The sequence below is a fragment of the Hyaena hyaena genome, unplaced genomic scaffold, assembly GCF_003009895.1.
Source record: "Hyaena hyaena isolate Hyena2069 unplaced genomic scaffold, ASM300989v1 scaffold_331, whole genome shotgun sequence".
NCBI lineage: Eukaryota > Metazoa > Chordata > Mammalia > Carnivora > Hyaenidae > Hyaena > Hyaena hyaena.
This window is the reverse complement of record NW_024080965.1, coordinates 99,544-122,324: the sequence shown is the minus strand read 5'-3', so window position 1 is coordinate 122,324 and position 22,781 is coordinate 99,544. Positions and strand designations below refer to the sequence as shown.

The following is a 22,781-nucleotide window of genomic DNA, read 5'->3' as shown; positions in this document are numbered from 1 at the left end:
CCTAGACATTAGAAGTCTCCAACCTGGCAGCAGAAAGCCACACCTCTCTAGATGGGGCAGATGAGATGTGGGAAATCATGACACAAAAAAGGCCCAGTGGCCCCACATGTGACTTCATCAAGCTTACTCACCCCAGTGACCCCACATGATACTTTCAGGTCTACTCACAATGTGAAGAGGGTCAGAGAAAGCAGAAGATGAAGAGCCTCGGCTCTAACGCCTTCTCAGAGTGAGCAAGCTCCCGCCTTCAAGATGCTGTTCTTCAGCTCGCTCACTGACAAGGCTCCAGCCCCCAGGAGCAGTGTGCACGTCATCTGAAGTGCACCAGCTTTAGATGGGGCCGCTGTTTTCCAACCTGCTGTGAAAATCAAACACTATACCATGACCATCATGACCATTGTTCTAGAGGCTGGATTATACTTTGCTGTAGGACAGAGCAGAGTTGGAGACAGCAGCATAAGCTGAGCAAGGACAGAGGCGAGTCTGAACACAAGAACATGGAAAGGATGTATGTGTGTGTACCTGTTGTGTGGGTAGGGATGGGAGGGGAGAGGTGTCCACAGCAAAATGGGATTTATAATTATTTTAATCTCCAAGTTTCTCTCTCATGACTTGAAATTCTCTTTTGCAAATTAGGACTCCGCTTAAGATTTTGGATGTTATCACATCCCAACTGGCACTCCATCTGCCCCTCCTTTACTTTTTTGTGCACCATTCATGTTTTAAATTTGCATTGCAAACTGAAAAAGGAAAGCTTCTGCAGAAAGCAATTTCCTGGGCCAGCAACTCTTGGACTAATATTCTCTTTGCAATTACCATGGCTTCTTCATGCACATACTCCCCTCCCTCCTTCCTCCTTCCTCCACTCTTCCCTCTCTTGCCAGTACCTTCAGCCTGAGCCAAGCCGATCAGACAAGGTACCACAGACCAGGTCACAAACTACCCCTTATGAAAATGCCCTGGTCAGAAAAAGGAGCAAGAACAAGTGGGAAAGGGGACAAGATCTAGAGGAGTCAGCTTAATGGGGCACCCCAGAGGTGCAGGGGTCTCTCATCTGTAGCACACAGGCATAGCACTCTTACACAAGGCAGGAAATAAAACCCCTGCCCCCAAAAGTTCACAACCTGAAACTTCCAAAGAGTCCTGTTTAAGAAACCACTAGAGAGACACAGGATTAGATGTCTGGCCCGCACAGCCACGGTCTGAAGGAAGAGCCGAATACAGCGGTTGGCTTGCTGAGGCACCCATCCTTTAGTGTCATCACAGGTGAAAGCTCTAGTCAGCACAGGAAAATTTAGAGTCAGAGTCGACACAGACCTTCTGAGCATCTTTACAGGCCGTTCTTCATATCAGTGGTGTCAACATATTCCACTGTTGCTGTAGATGTCGTGTCTATTCTTTTTTCTGATGGTGTGTGGAAAACTGTCCCCAGCTCCTGACCCCCCAGATGGAAGTACTATAATAATGGAACTCACTGACACACAGAAGCGGTCATGAGCAGCAGAAATCCTATTCTGGAGTCTTAATCCCATGACCAAGTGGGGCCATGCGGGAGTGTCCTGAACTCGGAGAAGGAAAGAAATACAGCCAACGCTGTATACCAGCTGGAGAGCCCAGGAACAAGGACTCTGGTAGATGGAAAGGTGGTGAGGGAGAGACGGACACCTTTTCAAAAAATCTGGTCTAAAATGAAGAGGAAAACAAGGAACTTCAGACTTGACTCCAAACTGAATACTGAAATTTGCCCCAAATGGCCTGAGAGCCACCTACTTACAGGAGGATGGGTGGTCCTTCTACCTCTGACATGACGCCCCTCCCCAATATACAAACATGCGTCGTGCTATGGGTGCAGCCACATCCCATCGATGCCTTTTTCTACCTCGGCCCAGTACAAACCCTACCCCACCCCCCAATCTGCTTACAAGTGTAAGCGCCACTGGCCGAAGAAACTAAAAGCACAGAGATTTCATGGAGGTGCCTCTTTTGACTGATCTGAGTGTTACAGCAAACAGGTGGGGAAATCTTAAATATATGAGTATTATCGTGACAGGGCCACTGGAACGGATGAGTGCCATAAGTCAGACAGGGCTGGAAGTTTCCGCCCCACCATCAGGTTCCTCTTTAGCCTTGACAGATCAAACTCAAGCCGAAGCAGGCTGCAGAGATCAGTTCAGTGTCCGAGCCAAAGGTCTTCACAGTGAGGGACCAAAGCTGCCCTGGCTGGGCCTCTGCCGGCCCGTGTCCCCGATTAATCACCGCCAGGCGGGGCCCGGACACCAGCCTGCAACCCGAGCCCAGCAGCACCTGCACAGGGGTCACCCCTGCTCCTCCCGCACCCCCCTTGCACAGGACTCCTGGGCGTGAGGGTGTCCACCTGCTGATGGGGTTACCTGGAACAGGAGGACAAGACACTCAACTATCTGGAATCCTGCAAATAAGTCACGGATGGTTTGAGTGGATTCGTGGAGGAGGAAAGGAAAGATATGGTGACTCAAGCAGTGAAGGCAGGGCTCCAAGACAAAGAAAATTCTCAGCCTCTGAACAGAAAGAGAGGAATACCCCCAATGCGCCTCTCGACACTGTCTGGAGAGGCACCCCTGCAGGAGGGCAGCAGCGGGTGAACTAAGCCCTGAGGCTATGAGCTAAGGAGCCGCTTCGGGGTGTTTGGGACACAGTCTCACCATCTACACATCAGCGGGATGCTGATAGGGAGGACGGAGACCAGAGCAGAGACGGCTTGTCCAAACACCCCCAAATGCTACCACATACACAAGTGTGAAAGGGAGCTTAGAAACCACTCACTCCGGGGGCGCCTGGGTGGCTCAGCTGGTTAAGCATTGACTTCGGCTCGGGTCATGATCTCATGGTTCGTGGGTTCAAGCCCCACTTTGGGCTCTGGGCTGACAGCTCAGAGCCTGGAGCCTGCTTTGGATTCTGTGTCTCCCTCTCTCTCTGCCCCTCCCCCATTCACGCTCTGTCTCCTTCTCTCTCAAAAATAAACATTAAAAAAAAATTTTAATAAAAAGAAACAACTCACTCTGTGAGAGCATAGAAGAGCTTCCTTCCTCTGAATGCCAAAACCTCGGAGAACAGGTCTCAGATGGTCTCCTAAACCAGGAAGCTCTCTCAAACGTGTACACACAGAGCTAACAACTATGTACGGTGTGTGTACACATACCTGTGTATGCTAGAATGCACTTTTTAGGAGCAAAGTGCCCTATTATAAATTCTTCTCAGATGGCAATCTCTTTTATATTGTTGCTTCTCTGAGTAGGAGGAAGTATTCTTGAGGCGCACGCGTGCACCACACACACACACACACACACACACACATCAAAAGGAGGAAGATAAGCATGAAGATCTGTATCTTAGAACCATCTGTTCCAGGTCCCAACTTGCGATAGAAGGAGAAAGCACTCATGGGTGCACCCTTTCCCCCCAGGCCCCACGTCCACAGGGAAGGAAGGGTAGGAAGGGGTCAGAGTCAGATTGAAGTGTGTGTCCCTTGAAAGAGCAGAAGAAAGCACAAGTTAGACCAGAGGAGAAAGAGCTCCTACACAGCACCTTCAGGTTAGAAGGAACACCCACATCCTGACTGTCACACCTTGTTCCTCCAGAGCTCCATCTCCAGGAATTCCCTTTGAACTCCGGCTGCAGCCCAGTTAGGATAGAGCAGTGGCTACAATTACACACTTGCTTGGGGGGTGGGGGAGGAGGGGGCGCATGTGACAGGCCATGAAAGGTCCCTGCCTATAAAACAGACTGGAAAACAAACCCTTAATTTAAATGTTAATGAAAGTGCTGTGGAGACATCAGAGGCTTCCCGGCTGCTCAGAGAACAGCTACACCAGCCACAGAATTTATGGCTCCCCTTCACCCTCCCGCCTCCCTCTCTGCCTCATCACCCACTAAAGTTTAAAGAGTATTAAAAAAAAAACACCAACTAATTTTAACATTAACTCCATGCTTCCACCTTGGGATGTGATTGCTAAATTATCTGTTGGCAGAACAGTGATCAAAGGCAGAAAAACACAGGCACACTGCGCGCACAGCCCAGAGAAGTCAGCTGCGGCTGCAGCAGGGAAAGGATGCAGTCTCTTCCTGATGAGGGAAGAGTAGAAGTAGCAGTGCCGGCAGGGACCCGAGCCAGGAGGGGCAGGCAGTGGAAGAACAGGAGGGAGACCCTGCCCCTCCGATGTGCTGTGCCCCCAGCTGAGAACTCCACACACCCATCTGACTGGTCCCTATCACGCTGTGCTGTCTAGTTCACTGTCACTTCCCCAGGGTCCAGCCCATAACAATGGTTAAGTATGTAGACAGAGAGAGAGGGATGGGGAGGGAGAGAGACGGAGACAGACAGAGAGATGGAGAAACGAAGAATTACAGAGACTGAGGGATGGAAAGGTATCCCTGTCAGGATAGGTAGGGTCTCAGCACGCGACTCCGCATCCACAGTATCCCATCGTCCACAGCAGCTTCTGTTTCTATTTGTGGGGTTTTATTTAAGTCAGCTCTTGACAACCGAGCCAACCTCGCTGGCCGGGGAAGCAGTCGCTCCCACAAACGGGTTCTGGGCCAGCCAGGGCTGGTTGGGTTGCTGGTCTCAGGCCAGCAGCTCAGCACATGAGCCTCCCTGTGCCCGTCCTGCCCTCGGTAGTGGCAGAAATCCAGGGTCTTGAGGAAGTGAAACCCACCCCTGTGGCATCTCGTCTGTGCTACCGATGGATACACTCGCACCCGCCAGAGAGGCTTGGCGCAGCCCAGGCAGCAAGCGCTAGGGTAGAGGGCGCCGCACGGACATTCAGCAGGACTAGACTCCGATTCAACTGGATCCCTACCTTCACTGAACCTTTTCCAATATACAGTCATTTCAGGCTGGACCAGGGGACCCATCTGGCATTACCCAGAGCTTCCTCCTTCCTCCAGGTGTCACACCTCCTCTTCCGGCAGCCCCTGCCCCTCCGTGATGTCTTTGTGCCTCGGATGCTCTCATCCAAGACCACCACGTGCAGGAGGCTCCCTCCCGTGTGCTCCGCCCGGCAAAGGAGGCCACTGAGCCGCTCCTTGCTTAGGGAAGGTCTCCTTTTCCTAGACAGGCCCCAGAGGAAGCTTTCCCCTGCCCCGGTCCTGGGAAGGCAGGATGGAGAGGTCAAGTTGGCCATGGGCCAAGCCACAACATAAAGCACGACAGTCCCACAGTCCCCCATCAGAGTCTTTCTTCAGGTCATCAAGGTTAGGGATCCTTTTCAGAACCCAGCTCTCCATCACCAACCAGAAAAAGCAAAACTCAGAGACACCACCTTTACTTCACTTTTGACTCATCTTCCCCTAAAAGTGCAGTTATGAAGTCTAGGGCCAAAGGATCGCTGAGCCACTGGCAACCAAAAGAATCCAAACTGAAAGTTGGCAGTCTCTTTTTCCAATCTTTCAAACCTCTCTGTCAGAGAAAACGCCAGATGCAATTACCTTTCACTAAAGAAAGGTGTATTTCAACAGGCTGGTGAATATGCGTTTACCACACACACAACACACAGTAAACCCTGTAGCCACTGGAACAAACACCCTGCTCTCCCCAGAAATCCACCCTCTCCCCGAACAGTACACAGTGATTGCTTTCCTTCCAGACTCTCCCTCACCACTGGGAGAAATGAAGCAAGCGGGGGCGCTCCTCCATCAAAACCCCCCAGAGGCTTCAACTCACTTTACAAATTTGAATCGGTACATTTCATGCAGACTTGGACTACTCCCCCAAAAAACAAACAGGCCACCATGGTGAGCAAAGTTACACAAAATTACATTGTATGTTTAATAACACAGCAAAGTCAATTTTCTACACCTATACCACTCATATATTTCCCTAATGACAGAAGCAAGACAGAAGGGATTAGAACCCAAGTGTCCTGGGAAGCCATCCTGACCACACTCACTCACGCGATAGCAAGTGATGTTTGGAGACCGGGAAAGGATTCTGCGGGGCACCTCCTTTCTTTTGGAGGGCAATAAAGATGGTGTCTGCAGAGGAAGTAGGAGCTGTGGGCTCTCACTCTTCCCCTAGCAGGCACACAGGGCAGGTGGGTCTCCAGATGCATTTTGCCACCAGGGTCCCACCCCCCTGTGCAAACCAAAGTTTGACAAGCGTTCATACTCATGAGCGTGCAAGCACCCACAGCTTTCTGAGGCCGAGCCTTGAGGATGTGGGGCCCTCCCCCTCACTGCCACCTCAACTCTGGCCTCGAGGAAGAAAGAATGCTCTTCAGGCCCCAAGAGCCTTTCAAGGGTCACAGCTACTGTCCAACATGCCGATGGATGAAGGCATAGCAATGACCTGGGGCCTGCCCGGTGGTCATCCCTCAGCATGGGCCATAGGCTAGACAACCGAGCACCAACTGCCATCTCTTCTGCCCCATGCCACGTGTGCCCTGCGTAAGTCTTCCCTGGGCCTCCATTTCTCCTTCTGCTGAGAGGTGGTGGTACTCCCTTCCCCCTCAAACCAGAGATGGCGGAGTTTCTGGCACTTAGTATCAGCTGGCAGCCATTACAGTTACGCGCCCATCTTACCCCACCACAGAGTGAAATGCTCATAGGAGCTGCTGTGTACCAAGTGTGTGGTCATCACACAAGGAGTGAGGAGGGAGGGAGGGAAGAAGGAAAGGAGAGATAGAAAGTCAGAGGGAAGGAAATGGAGTCTTTAACGGTTCTGTATTTCCTCACTCTTGAGTATTTGCTAACTTTATTCAGCTGGAAATAATTTTCTTTTGGAAATAATTTTTAAAAGGCAACAAAACTTATTGTACATTTTAAAAACTCTGCTTTTCTGTGTTACTCATGGAAAAGTGTTCAGAATCCAACGTGACCTCGGGAGGTTGTTTGTGAGATCCACAGTCATACTCAGACCTATGCCCTTCTGCCCCAGGTGAGCCTCCCACAGGCCCCTTCTCTTCCATCTCAACCCTCCCTTCTCTCACCCATCAAAAGGCTCCAGACTGGGCCTCCGCTACAGGAGGGCTTCACCTGTAAGTCATGAATCTTAAAAACAGAATTATTGGCATCAGGGCAAGAAGACGGGTAGGAGGGCACACAGGAGGTAGAGAAAAAGGTCCTTGTCTGCCACCCTCCTGTGGAGACTACTGGTTTTCCTTCTGTGGTTTTGAGTACTAAACACAGCTCTAAGCACGTATCTGGTATTAAATATCACCCTCCACGGCTGTTTACGGATCAAGAACTCAAGGTCATGGAAGGAAGGAAAGGTGACATTTGGACATGGGACAGAATACCTGCTTTCTCCCAGCATAAGAACCTCAAATAAAGCCAGAGGCCTGAGGCTTCCTGCTTCATACAAGTGTCTAAGCACACACATAAGGAAAGAAGGCAAAGCCCCAGTGTCTAGATAAATATGATGTCATGCTCTCGTAAATTTTCAATAGTAGAAAGAGATTGAGAAAAGGGATGTGGCAGGTCTCCTAACCGTTAAGAATCCTTCTAAAGGTATGAGGGAGCAGTGAGAGACTGGGAAGTCCTCGGATAACCAGGGACACCCACCCTAAGGGACAGCTGCTCCCTACCTCCACTCATGTGCTTTGTGAGAAGTTCACAGTCAATATCCCATCGGTGACCATACTCATACCAATGACCATACTCAACTGAGAAGGTGGCAAGGAGGGAAAGAGAAGACAGCCAGCGAGGGCAGGGACACTAAGCGGGGAGAAAAAAGAGATTCCTGCAGGGTCCCCACTTCAAGAAGACTGCCAAGAGGCAGGGGAGCTCCAGGAGGGCCAGGGGAAGCCCCCTGCCAAGCCAGAGACGTGAGAGAATGCAACCAAAGCATCGAAACAAATGCTATCCCCAGGAGGAGAGATTCTGGTTGACGTGAGATAGCCCTCCTGGCTCTGCGGAGCGTTTTCTTATTCATTATTTCAGGTCATCTTCACAATAATCTAGTAAAGTCTATAAAGGAAACCGTATTCTCATTTAATAGTTGAGGAAACAGACTGAGAGAAGGGCTTGGCTTCCTGGAACCACCCTGCCGGTGGTGGCAAAGCCCAACCCCAGTCTTCCAGCACAGACCCCAAGGTAGGAGGCAGGGTCTCCCCAGACTGGGAAAATGGATGAACTCATTGAAAGGTTCAAATTCGTGGACACAGTGAGAAGAAACGGGTCTAATAATAGGATGAAACATCCCTATGCCAGTACGTTTCAGGGTAAGAGAAAACGGGGTGGAGAGAACAGCATATACCATGGCCCCCTAGTAAAGACAGAGCCCCAGATACAAACTATGTTCAAAGAGTCCGCGACACCGTCTGTCAAGTTGGGGAAAAGGTCATCTCAAACGACTGTGGTTCAGGAGCTGAACGGCCAGTCAGGAGCTAGTGAGCGACATCCTAGGGCCAAAGCAGGACCCCAGGAGGACAGGCCTCTGGAGGAGAATCACTGGAGATGAGGCACATCAAAGACTGGGCAAAGGCTCAGGCACAGGGCAGATGGCGAATACTCTGCAGCAGCTAGCAGTGCAGGCTGCAGTAGACTAGTGCTAGTACCCACAGAAAGCCAAGTCCTTCCTCAAAGCCGGTCTGCAAGCTGTGGCCAAAGCAAGACTCCATTTACTGTGTTCTCAATGCCGTGTTCTCAAATGCTTAATGACAGGGCGGACTCTGTCCTCCACCTCTTTTACAGACGCTATCTTCAACAGCTGCCATGCTCTGCTCTATTAAAGGGTAGCCCACACATTCCAGAGAGGTGGCTGGAGGAGAGGACTAAGCCATGGGGTGCTGGGAGGGCCCAGCCAGGTCCTTTGGCCTAAAGAGCTTCCTCTCTCCCACTGGCCCTACCCCAGCCCTCCCTAGTATAAAGCCAGCAGAAGTCCACAGGACAGTCACCGGCCCATCTGCCACCTCCCACAGGCTGTCCTGCCTTCCTTTAGTCATCATACCCATCCAGCCCCCAGACCCCCAAGCCTGACAAACTGGCTTTCAAACAGGCAGCAATGGTAAGAAACTGCGGAGGGAACAGTCCTCAACGGCTCTGTTCTCCACCCTCAGCTCCCACACACTTAGGCCTCTCTACTCCCTGCTGGTCTTTCCTTCCCTCTTTCCTAGGATTGCTAGAATGATTTGTTCTGAACAGCGACAGGTTTATAGGTTAGCCGACACCTCCGCTCTGTGGAATTTTAATTAACTTCTCTCATCGTCAATATGCTAAGGAACGGGGTCTCCATTCTCTGGGGTCAGCAGTGTGTTTCAGGTCCTGCTATATCAGCCGTCAAATTGAAGAATTAATGACGTGGCTAATCGGCTCTAATTCTTTAGAAAGAAAAAAATTTGAAAGGGAGGTGTAGACGGGGGCAGGAGGAGGGTGCAGGCTCCACAGAGTAAGGAGAAGAAGGCTGAAGAGGGCTGAGCAAGGTGGGGAATCAACTCTCTCGTGAAACAAGTGACTGACCTAAACCCAGGGCAGGAGGGTGGCAGTCCCCCCCCCCCCGCTTTCCCACTGCTCACTTAAATGGGGAGTGAGGGACAAAGGAAGTGGGGGGAAGACCCTAGAAAAACAAACAGTCTGACAGAACAGGTGCAGGAGAGAGACTCCACCTTGGTTCAAGAAAGCCTGGAAAGCAGAAGTCAGGGTGCAAAGCTCACTCACTTATAGGTAAAGCCATAGAAATACAGACAGGCCAAAGGGGAAGGTAAAGCTACCATCAAAACTTTGGCACGTCTGCTACAATGATCAATCTACCCCGAATACGTGTCTGCATGAGGGCCCAACGGGACATGGGCCCCATGCCTCTCCTGATAACTCAGCTCTGTAAGTGACACTCCGGAAGACATTTTCCAAGGGGACCAACCACAGATGTGGGTTGGGAGAGCAGTTTGGCCAATGTGGTAGCTTCCCAGGGACACAAACAGGCCTCTGCTTTGGAAGCAACCCCAGAGAGCCTATGCCCCAGGAGGGGCACACTTGTAGAAGCTGGAGTCAGTTACATTTTAACAGCATTTCTTCCTTCACTGTTTCTGGGGTGGAGGCCCAGGAAGTTAGCCCCTGGGATGCCATCTCCATGCCATGCGTATATGGTATGAGCCACAGACCTTAGGTCTCTGGAGGATTTTCAAAATCTCCAGGAGAGAGGCTCAAAGCAACCTGGAATATACAGGTAGAAGAGTTTTCTAGCCCGCCCAGCCTCGTAAAATAAAAGCATTATTATACAGGACAAAACCATATACAAAAAACGTCTCCCTTACCTGAGTAATGGGCTGATAGCAATGGACCAGACTCGGTCTTCGGTCTGGATGGTATGTAAGCACTGCCCCAGCCGGCCTGAGGCCAAAGGCCATACCTGGAAACAGGAGAAGAGATGGTCTCATCAGCACTGACTGGGACTGGGATGTGGGATGAGCGTCCCTAGGGCGGTAGGGAAGTGGAGAATTCTCTCTGTCCTGCAGACACGAAGCTCAGCGTATGAGCCGAGGGGCCTCCCCAGCCTCTGACTCGCCTACCTGACGCCCAGTCCGAACCGCCCTCCTTAACATCCACTTGAGAGCCCTCCCTCACCACCCAGTTTTACGGCAGGGAATCAGGAACTCCACACTGCAGCTGAGATGCGGTGAAGCCGGGTGAGCAGGTGTGGCTTGCCTCTCTCAACAACCTCCTCATGCTGGTGGGCTTCCCTTCTTCCTAGCTCTCGCCCAGATTTTCCTTTGGGAGGTAGGGAGGAGGGTGATCAAGGCACGGTATGGGGGAACAAAGACAGAATTACAGCAGAATTAAGAGAGGAGTAGAAAGGAAGGCACAAGAGAAGGAAGGAACAGAGGAAGAAGAGAGGCTTCAAAAGCACGAAGGTGGTGTGCTATTGCTCGTTTGTTGATAATGCCCAGGATCCAGTGCTATTCCTGTCAGCAGGGAATTTAGCACCTAGTGTCACCAAAAGTAGCAGAAAAGCTTAACTCTTTTAAGCTTCCATATCTCCTACAGGTTAAAAATATTGCTTGGAGCACGTTATCTGGTCCCTATCAGTCAGGAATGTACATTAGCAGCCACTCCGGGCTTAACTCTAATCAACACTCAGGGAGCCCTCTCAGCAGCCAGTGCATTTAGAAATCTCCCATTAAGCACAAGGCCCCCCTCACCTCACCCAACCCTAGATGACACAGTCAGGGAAGTAAGCCTCTAACCAAACAGAAAGGAAGCCTCAGATGTACAGGGCTGTCCCAGACAGCAGCCAAGGAGGGAGCCTGAGGCAGCCAGATGGATCACTGACCTCTCAAGGTCCCTGCCGTGCTATAAGGGGAACACACAAAAGCCGGTCAGGACCTTAGATGGAAGAACTTTCAGGAAACATTCCTTGAGTTTAAGGGGCAGGTGATGGAGTGGGGGTGGTCTTGCCTTCTTAGGGTCACATGACATGTCTTCCCATAAAAGGAGAAAGTGTTTCCGATTTTGTGCTTGATATATATGCAGGTACACATGAGTTACTTCCAACACAGGGAAAAGAAGATACACTTAACAAGAAGATCTTGAACAAGGAGGGGCAGAAATCAAAAGCGAATAGCACGACTTCCCTCGAGGGCTATGACTGTGGCTTACTCTTCTGGATCTACAGTCAGGCCTCTTTGGTAGTAACTAGATGCATTTCTACTTCTTTCTTTCAGAGAGTCCCAGTCTGAAAGAGAGGTTTGCCTTTTCTCAGATGCAAACTCCCTGGAGGCAGGTTGGAAGGTGAGGAGACACAAAGGACTCTGCTCACAAAATCTATTGGGACGACTCCAGTCCTGGACTCACCAGTGTCCCCCCTGGGACGGGCTGCTGGATTCCAACACTGTACAAACCGCAGAACAAGGTTCCTGGCCTCCGGGAGTGGCTCAGGAGCCTACTGCCAATTCTGAGTCTGATACTGGGAAAGTGGCCCTCCTGGTTTGCCGCAGTGGCACACCATCCCCCACAAACCCGAGTGTCAGGATGCCTGAGGGACAGGAGTTGACAACAATATGATGATCACGCTTTCACCCTCAGTGGTCAAATCCAAAACAAACCCATCCCTGGAAAAGATATATCTCAGTGGGGGTGGACATTTATGTTGTCCTTTTAGTTTTTTTAATTTTTTAAATGTTTTTATTTATTTTTGAGAGAGAGACAGAGAGGGGGAGGGGCAGAGAGAGAGAGGGAGACACAGAATCCGCAGCAGGCTCCAGGCTCTGAGCTATCAGCACAGAGCCCGATGCGGGGCTTGAACTCTCAGATCGTGAGATCATGACCTGAGCCGAAGTTGGACACTCAATCAACTGAGCCACCCAGGCTCCCCTTACATTGACCTTTTAAAAAGCAGTTGACAATATATATCAGGACCCTTAAAATGACCAAAGCCTCACACTCAGCAATTCTATGGCTGAGATTCTATCCTAAGAAAATAATTCTAAAACAAAGAAAAACCTGTGTGGTAAAAATATTCCCTGCAGCCTAGCCTAGGGTTGCAGAAAGAGCACATATGGGCCTTGGAATCAGACACATTTGGGTTTGAACCCAGTTGTTACTTATCAACTCTGATCTTAGGGATAGCTCAGGACTTCTCAGCCTCAGTTTCCTCATGTACAGAATGAGAAATAGTACCTATCTCTTGAGGGCTACAGAACTGTCAGGATATGTATAGAGCATCTAACACAGTAGTTGCACAGCATTTGGCAGGTATTAGGCATTCAGTAATGGTGGCTCTTATTACTAATTAGGCTATTAAAGGTGACAAATAATTTGTAATAACAGAAAACTTTACAAGATAAAGTAGATACAGTAGGGTATATTGGCTATCCACAATAGATTATAAGCATAATTATGTAAGGATAAAATTATCCTAAAGGATAAAAGGGAAAAACGAACAAATGTAAAGTGCTTAGCATCATGCCTGGTTACACTGTATAGAGTTACAAAACAAACAAGCAAACCTATGCATTGAAAAATAACTAAAAGAAAAAAACCCAAGTTCAAATGTTCCCTCCTTCATAAAGTCTCCCCTTTCAAGCCAGATGTGATCTCTCCACCCCTGAACCTTCTGGCCCTAGAGGCTTACACTTCACAGTCCTGGCCACTTCCGATCAGCTTCATAGCCACTGCACGCACGTCTCAGCTCCCCTTAAAAAGACAGGCAGTCTCTTCCCTACCTTTGAAAAGCCCCAGTGCCTTGTACACTAAGCCTTTCATACAGCTGGTACGTAAAAGAATGAATGAAAGAACAGAGAAATAAAGGAGGCCACGAAGGAATGGTCAGAACCAGCCCAGACCCACTAGGAAATTCCTATATTGCTGTCACACCTCAGGATGGGGCTGGCCTCACGGAAGCTTAGAGGGACAATCCAAACGGAGTCTCGATAAGTTTGAAAGTAGGGTTGGGAGGGATGGAAAGGGGCGGGGAGAGGAAGAAGGCTCCCTGAGCAATCCCTAACTCAGAACTCAGAAATCCTACAAAGAAAATGGTTTAGTTCCTTTCACCCCAATAAAACAAATCCCTTTCCTAAAACACAGTAGCTATTGGGGGGGAACTCCCAACAAACAGGCAAATGTGACTAAGGTCTTGTGTAGGTTTGGGGATATTAGAAAAGCTACAGAACCGCAGAAGTCTCCGGAAAGCAGTGGAAACGTGGTTATAAAAGACTGGCTTGAATAGTGTGTAAATGGGTCAGGAAGATGATGGCAACTAGAGGCAAAGACAACAACAGAGTGGGAACAGAAGCAGCACCCAGAAATCTGCAAAGATGAGCTGGCCTGGGAGTCACTGGAGACCCCCAAGACAGCTGACCAGCTTTCTGGAGGTGAAGAACCAGCAGGGGAGAATTCTGTCACTGTCTTAAAAGAAATCCTCAAAGGATATGCAGCAGTGACAATTTTAGAATCTAGAAAGTAGATTCTATTTTAATGCTTAAAAAAAGTCAGATTCACTAAATGGGGTTGAGTGAGTACCTAAAACATGAAATGAACCCAATATCCCACATAAAGATGCTGCCCTCGGACTAGAATAGCAGCCCATCCCCCTGAACTGCTACCTGTGGTCATAAAGCTTAGTTTATGCTGCTCTGGGTATCAGACCACAGAGAACAGACTAGAAGAGAGAGGTGTCACTGAAAAGGAGGAGTCAGGGGAAGCTTGAAGCCATGACAGGAAGATGCCAGAAGGAGATGGAAATATTTAGGCCACATGTGCCACAAAGATTTTCATGCACAGTGATTTCTGAGGAGTACAGCAAGTTAAGGCCAGTCTCTATTCAAGGAATGGTAAAACGACAGCGACCAGTCAGAACCTGAAGTCAGGATAGGGTGGGCAGAATGGGAAACAGGCAACAGCAACTTCAGTTTCCAAGCTGGTTCAAAAGGTCTTCTGGACTTTTCTCAGGCTTCCTGTGCTGGTGGGCATGTCTCTCTGACAGAATACAAAGTGTAAGGAAGAACATAGCGAAGGGAGTAGAAACTTCCATAACTAGGAACATACATAGCCCTTCTATATAAATTGGTGGCATGTTTATAGGAAGGAGTCATCACCAGAGGGTACGTGGATTAGAAAAGCTAGTGAGTAAACGGTGCCACTGCTCTCTCCTGAGACCCCCCCCAGGTGTGTTAGAGGCCCATTTGCTGACACGAACAGGCATTTTGCTCCTGTTGGCACTACGGTCTCCAGATGCTGGGAGGAAACAGGTGAGTAAGATGCTACCAGGCCTCCTGCACCTCAACTGAATTGTCAGCAAAGTTCCCGCAGCCGCCCCAAAGGACCAGGTGCACGCGGGCCCTGCCTGGGGCTGCTGGAAACAAGGGCTGGAGACAGAAGTTCTTCTCCATCTCATGGGTGGAGGCCTGTCTGACCCAAACGTGGGTGAGTGGAGCCCATAAAGCAGGGGTCACACTACTTCTCAGCCTCCTTCTGTTTTGCCTTGGCAGACATCTGACCGTAGACCAGGCGATTTGGCAATGACGCCCCAGAAATGCCTTTCTCTCCTCATCTTTCTACTGCTTGCTGACCACATCACTCTCCAGAGAAGCAGTAAAAACACATTTTAATTATCAGCCCGATTGCTTATAAACAAGGTGGTGAAAAATTAACCTCCCTAAACAGAGAGCAAGCAAAAGGAGGGAGATTTTAAAATAAAATATTGGGGTCAGAACTCAACCCGCAAACTTGAGGAAATTCAGCTCAGGGAGGAAAAGCTGGCCAGGCCCTCTGTTTTGAGTTCACGCCACATTTCAAGTGAGTGGCAAGCTTCCCAGCCACTGTCCACTCCTTTCTCAGGCCAGCTGGCAGGGACGTAGCCTGGCATGGCCAACCGCATGCCAGAGGCACATAAGTGAGTCCTTTATCGTGTTGTCCCCCCGCTGCCCCCACCCAATGCCCTCAGCCAATCCCAAGACTCAAGGCCCTATCCACCCTCTCCCACCCCACTCCCTATAGACAGGAGGGAATGACAGCACCTAAGGGGGAGACCACTCACCTTGGCCGTCCTGTCCCTGGAGCCGCTCACAATGATGCCCCCTCTGCAGTCCACACAGTTCACCTCCTGTTCATGAGCCGAGTACTTGACAGTGAAGGTGCTATGAATCTTATGAACGCCAATCTTCCCGTCTCTAGGAGAGAAATGAGGATCCCACCCCCAACAGCCAATTATTCTATCCGTCGGAAGAGAACAAGGCTACGGAAGCAGGCTGAGGCTCCAGTGATGTCCAAATCTGCTAAGTTTTAAGCAATTCAGCTCAATAAGGTGCTGAGCTTCGAGATAACTTTACTTCTTCAGTACACCTGGGGCTGAACCGAGCTGAGAGACAAAACAAATTTTACCCTCGAGAGTATCAAAACCAGCTTCACTTTTCATCAAAGGCTCTTCCTGTTTTCCTTCTCCAGCTAACCCTATTAAGCGCCTTCGGTAAATCTCCATGCTTCAAATGGGAAAAAAAAAAACCAAAAAACAAAAAACCACTCCCTCTTCTTATGGTTTCCCTCCTCATCCCTTTGGAGTGGAGACAGAAAAGTCAGAGGCAGGCAAGCAGAAGTTCCCTGAAGAATGCTACGGAGGAGAAGCCCGAGGCACTTACCCTCCCGCACTGATAATATGTGAGTTGGCCAGCACAAAGTGGCAAACGTCCTCATCGTGCCCAGCAAAGACTCCCAGGGGCCGACGGTTCAAGCTGGCACCATCTGGGCGGAACTGATAGGCCAGGATGAAATTAGCCTGGGATATGTACAGAGAATCACCTTCTAGCTGCATCCAGGGCATCTGACTGCAGAGATACAGAACACAATTTAAAGATCATCACGATACAGCATGAAAAGTTGACTCCAATCTTTAGAGAGGCTGACCGATCCCCAACGTAGCAAGAATAACCTGCACTTTACCGCCCTCCTCTCCTTCAAAAGGACCTTCCCTCAGGCTTCCTACCCTCAGACAACTAGGGAGATGGAGCTTTGTGGTAACCTAATCTTCTCTGGACTTTCTAAAAGTGAGTCAGAATTTAAAAGACCAATTAAATATCACTTTTTAATGGGAGAATGCTTAAGACCTGAATTACTGGCAACTTAGATTTCTTTTGGGTAGGCAGAGTTCAGCGACTATAATGACTGGGACATGAGCAGGGTCAAAAAGAAACCTCCCACCCTGAGGGAGTGATTTTCTTTCATTCTGCATCCTCACTGATTTCAAGTGATAAGTGATGAGTGCCAAGGTTCTAAGATTCCCATACATACCTCTTTCCCAACAGAGCAGATGGAGAAAAGAGAAGAGTGAGCCCCGAGAAGCCCCATTCCCTTATCCCACTAGAGCAAAGGGGTCCTTTTATAAGTGAAAGGAATACAGCCATTTGGGAAAGGATGCTAATGTACTGGTTAGATACCTGGCTCCTCCCAGGACATATCTACATTTCACTGTGAGAGGGTAAGTGGGGCAATGGAAAACAGCTCTGCGGCAGTCCACTACAGTTTGGGGGCTATGGAGAAATAGCTCTCCCAGGGAGCCAATAAGAGAAATCCACAAGTAGTTAAAGATTCCCTCTGCAGTCCAGCAAGAAGAAAGGTTAGAAGCCACAGGCCAGTCCCATGGCACAGTGAGCCTTAAGAAGAAAGACGACTCTGCCAGATCCGAGGCTCTCTGGTGGGGACTAAGCTCCTTCCCCAAGGCAGACATCTAAGCCCCTTCCCCAAGGCGGACATCCCAGCGGCCTGTCCTACTCTATGTAGGAGTTCTGGAGCCACCAGGTCCCAAGCAAGGCATAGGGACGGCTGATTCATCCCCATTTACACAGACACCATCTCCCACTGCCAAGCCTGTCTGAGCAAACTGGGCTGTGTTTCTTCCCCAGACTCCTTAATACAAGCGTCATGGGAATGTGGAAAAGTTCTGCAAATTGACTTGACGGGCCATTAAATGCAGCTTGGACTTTGTAGTAGCTGAGTTTCTGCTCAGGAGGTTTTTACAAGTGTGTGCATACATTATATAGAACATGTGTAGAGTAGGTGGTGAGGCCTACGTTCTCACTCACTATGCACTTCTCTCTTCATCATCCCCTCGCACAAATTTGCAGCACACTCAAGTGGGGAGCAAGCAGAAGGGGTTGGAATGCGTGTGTTTAGAGCCATCTGGTAAGCAGCCATTTGCCGAGGACAAGAAACCAGGTTCATGCCAGGTGAACGATGGAGAATCCCGGGGCAGCCTGGTAACTGCTTTGTGTGTCTATTTGCCAAACTGCTTTGAAACCAGCCCAAAAAAAGACATCAGGGACAAAACCTTGATAGAGAAACAAACTCTACTTTTTGGTATTAAAAGGCAAAAGCAGGAAGCAGAGGGTACAGTTTTTCATCTCAAAAGCCCATCTTTCTCCCTAGTAGTTTCTCTACAATCACCACCACCACCACCACCACCAGTACTCCCCACATAATTCACAGCAACCATCAGCCACGAAAGCAGCAGAATGGACACAAGTAAGAGAGAAGGGGGTCATCAAAGAAAGAAGCCTGTCTGTATCTCTCAGCACAAGCACGGGTCAACCTGGAATGAGGAACCATGATGCTCCTTAACCATCCCGACCAATCAACGAGGAGCACTTGCTTGGCAAGGAGTCAGATGATAACTATGAAATAAAGTAACATAAGATGTGTGGCATTAGCAGTCCAAAGCCACTAAGTTTCCTAGCAGTTCTGAGCTCTACCTCCTGTAACATCTACAGCCAAGCCTTTAGATCCCATTTCGCCTTCTTAATAAAGTAGGGGAGCGAGCTAACAGACACCAGGAGTGAGGCATAACTCCGTAGAGTAGACGTAAAAAAAATAATTATAAAACAAGACAGCTTGAAATACTGACTTCATTTATTTCTTTTGATGAGGTACGTTGACAGGGGTGACGTCTGAGTGGTAGCATTATATGTAAGTTTTATTTTCTTCTTTAAACGTTTCTATTTTTTCAAATCTCTACAATAAGCACTTGTTATTTTTATAATCATAAACATGTGGAATTTGCTTAAATAAAGCACTTTTTGGGGAATTTTTACCAATGTAAAAGCAAAAATTGTCCTTCTTATGCCCCCTTTGTGATGTTTAAAGGATCACCAGTGCCACACCACCCAAGACAGGCACAGTTACACTCTAGCGAAGACCAAATATTTTACTTCCCAGCTTGCTTTTCTGTGCCAGGTAGCTTTTAAAGAGTCCAGCGGTGCCTGGGTGTCTCAGTCGGTTGAGCATCAGACTTTTGCTCAGGTCATGATCTCACTGTTCGTGAGTTCAAGCCCTGCATCGGGCTCTCTGCTCTCAGTGCAGAGCCCACTTCGGGTCCTCTGTCACCTTTGCTCTCTGCCCTTCCCCCACTCACGTTGTGTCTCTTAAACATGAATAAACATTAAAAAAAAAAAAAAGTCAAGAGGCTACTTACCTGCATCTCCACTTCAGCAGAATCCCCTCTCGGCAGCGCCCCAACCTCCAGTTCTGCGACACCTTCACTCGTTCCTTCACTGAGACACTGGCCATCCTGTGTCCAGACAGAACACATAATCCGGTCACTGCAACTCAATGCCAACCAGAGAAAATTCCATAGGCTTATGACGTAGAACTCGGGAGTATCTGGAATATATCTAGATATAAGTGACGGGGTTAGGGCATGAGAAAGGAATAACTTTTCTCTCTCCACACTGTGATAACCAAGAAAGCCAAGGAGAACAGCCTGTCCTTTGCAGTGTCTATCGCGATGCCAAAGCCATCTAACGGAGAAAGGATAAGAGAGTGCTGGAACTACTGGCTATCCATAAGGAAAAAAATCAACTCTGACTCCTACCTCACACCATGTAGAAAAATTAATTCAAAACAGATTTAAACATGTAATCTAAAACTATAAAGCTGACAGAAGAAAATATATCAAAATATTTCTGCAACTTGGGGCCTGGGCAAAGATCTCTTAAGACACAAAAAGCAAGAAAAGTCTAACGAATGAGACTTTATCAAAATTTAAAATTTTTGTTTACCAAAATGAATATACATACCACATTCTGGAGGAAAATGTTCACAAAATATATATTTGACAAAAGGCTTATATCCAGAAAATACTAAGAAATTATACATATGTATAACTGTATACATATGTATATGTATATATTACATACACATTTTTATATGTATATATAATTACATCTATATATACACACACAATTATATATTTATGTATATGCATATATATTTTTTGAAGGCCAGTAAGGAACTCTCCTACAATCTTGGTGGGAAAGCAAAATGGTACAGCCATTATGGGAAAAATGTCTGGCAGTTTATTATAAATCCAAACATATACCTACTCTATGACCTAGCAAATACCCAAGAGAAAGCATACGCCCACAAAAAGACCTGCACAAGAATGTTCATAGGAACTTCAGTCCTAAGACCCAAAAGTTGAAAACAGCCCAGGCAGCCATCAGAAGAATGGGCAAACACCCCATGATGTATATTCATACAATGGAACGCTACTCAGCAATGAAAAGGAAATAACTATTGATATACACAGTAATGTGAATGAATCTCAAAAACATTATATTGAATGAAAGCAACATTACACAAAAGAGTTCATGATGTAGGATTCCATTTACGTGAAGTTTGAGAAGGATAACTCATCTACGGTGGAAGAATCAAAACAGTGATTACCACTGGGAATCCTACCATTGGGAAGGGGATTGACTGGGAAGGCACATGTAGAAACTTTCTGCAGTAACATTCTGTATCTAATCTTCAAGGAATTTGGGTTACACAGTTGTGTATGCATTTGTCAAAAATGCATCGAATGAAAGAAAATGCACTGAATGATACACTTAAGATTAAGACTTGAGCATTTGGCTGTATATAATTATTTTTAAGTTTATTTATTTATTTTGAGCGAGAGAGCGTGAACGGGGAGGGGCAGAGAGAGAGGAAGAGAGACAATCCAAGCAGGCTCCATACTGTCACACAGAGCCTGATGTGGGACTTGAACTCATGAACCATGAGATCATGATCTGACCTGACATCAGACACTTAACCGACTGAACCCCCAAGAGCCCCTGTATATAAACCCATAAACTAATATATATATGAGTCAGTTTATGCATGCATGCTGAAGTATTTACAGGCGAAGTGTACTGATATCGGCAACTCCCTTTGAAATGCTGATAAAGCAAATACAGCAAAATGTTAACTGTAGAATCTAGCTCATGGGTATATGAGTATTCGTGGTATAATTCAACTTTGCTATTTTAAATTTTTCATTTAAGAAAATGTTGGGGGTGTCAATAGTACTTTCTGGGTGAGTAAAGTTAGAGCAGTAAGAGATAAGGGAGCCCAACAGCAGTAGGAATGGTGTAGTCTGTGACTGGGTTGAAGTGGTAGAAGATAGGGAGAAGAGCTCAAAGCCACTCTGAAAGTACATCTTTGGACAGAATTTTGAAATTGTGGGCAAGAATTTGAAATTTTAATTTTAGGGGCAGCCGAGTAGCTCAGTTGGTTAAGCATCCAACTCTTGATTTCGGTTCAGGTCATGATCTCATGGTTTCTGGGATCAAGCCCCATGTGGGGCTCTATGCTGATAGCACAGAGCCTGCTTGGGACTGACTCTCTCTCTCTCTCTCTCTCTCCCCCTCCATTTTTCTGCCCCTCCCTCACTCTCCCTCTAAACAAACAAACATTTTTTAAAAAAGAAAATTTCATTTTAGGCCCCTACAGCTTCCCTGTGTTTCCTTGGCCTGCTTGACTGGACAATACAATGTACACTGCTTGGGACACAGAGAGGTAACTACCAGGCCTACTGAGAAGAGAGAGACATGCATTTCTTCCAGTCTCTGCTATGCCTTCACATTGACTACCCTTTACTAACAGGCAGCCATCAAGTCCTGCTTGCAAGATTACAACAGATACAGATTAAAAAGGATGGTTTTGGTAGGCAGAAAGAGAAGATACCTAATCCATTCCTAGATAAGTAATACTCTATCTCCTGATCTCATCTCATTTGTTTATTTGTATAGACTAATTGTTTTTGATTAACAAAATGATACATCCACAGGGTAAAAAAAAAAAAAAAAAAAACGCCGAATATGAAAAGTTAACAAAAGTGACTAACAAAAGTTAGCAAAAGTGACTCTCTCTCTAGAGAGAGAGACTGAAAGATACTGTAGATGCGTATATATTGATGTGTATTTATATATATACCCAGTTTTTAATTTAAAAAAATAGTATATTATTTTGCTCATTGCTTTCATCACTTAATATATCTTAGGAAGCATTCCATATCAATACACTGAGATCCAGCTCATTCTCTTTAACAGCTGCATAGAATTCTATTGTGAAACCTAATCATCATTTCATCAGTCTCTTACTGACTCACATTTAAAGGGCTACCAGACTGTAGTTATTATAAATACTGCTGTAATAAATATCCTTAGATCTCTATTTAGGTGTGAGAATCTATCCGGAGAAAAAAGAATATTAGAAATGGTACTGAATGGGCCAAAGGAAATTATAGATTTTTAATTTTGATAGATACTGCCAAATTGTCATCCAAAAGAGGTTATACCAACTTATACTTCTAATACCATATTCAGGTGTTTATTTCTGAATATCTTTTATTTTCTTTTTTAAAAAAATCTATAATTTATTTTAGAATAGTTTTACATTTCCCAAAAATTTGCAAAGATTGTACAGAATTCTCACATACCTTTCACTTGTGACACTTGTCTTCCCCTAGTATTAACATCTTATATAACCATGGTCTATTTGTCAAAGCTTAAGAAATTAACATTGGTGCATTATTCTTTAACTAAACTCCCAGATTTTATTCAGAGTTCACCAATTTCTCCACTAATATCTTTCTGTCCCAGGTGCCCATCTAGCTCACCACACTGTACTTAGCTGTCATGTCTCTTTAGTCTCCTCTGGTCTATAGCAGTTTCTTAGTCTTTCCTTATTTTTCAGATCATGACACTTTTTAAATTTTCATTTCATCTTTGCCAGTCTAAGAAGTTAAAAAAAAAAAAAAAAGCTTCCTCCCCATTGTTTAAATACGTATAGTATTTTTTCTAATTACAGGTAACACTGAACATCTACTTATATGTTTGAAAGCCACTGTCATTTTTTCTGGGAAATGTTTGTTCATGTCCTTTTTCCTCCTTCTATTAGGTCTGTGGTCTTTTTCTTATGAGTGTGTAAAGGCTCTTAACATAGTCTATATTGCCAGTTTATTCCAATTTATTATTTTATTTATAGCATTTTATCCATGCAGATATTTAAAAAAATTTTACATATCCATGATTTCATGTCAATCTTTTGAAATACTT

General features: G+C 46.9%; 1 protein-coding gene across 1 annotated transcript in view; it reads right to left on the bottom strand.

The window, feature by feature from the left end:
• FBXW4 (F-box and WD repeat domain containing 4) overlaps positions 1-22,781 on the bottom strand; it is a 79,662-nt gene that overhangs the window by 41,054 nt on the left and 15,827 nt on the right. Inside the window, exons 2-5 of the mRNA XM_039249290.1 lie at positions 18,872-18,967; positions 16,047-16,232; positions 15,449-15,581; positions 10,230-10,324 (exon numbers count right to left, since the gene is read on the bottom strand). Of these exons, the coding sequence (XP_039105221.1) occupies positions 10,230-10,324; positions 15,449-15,581; positions 16,047-16,232; positions 18,872-18,967 (510 nt within the window). The remainder of the gene's footprint in view (positions 1-10,229; positions 10,325-15,448; positions 15,582-16,046; positions 16,233-18,871; positions 18,968-22,781) is intronic.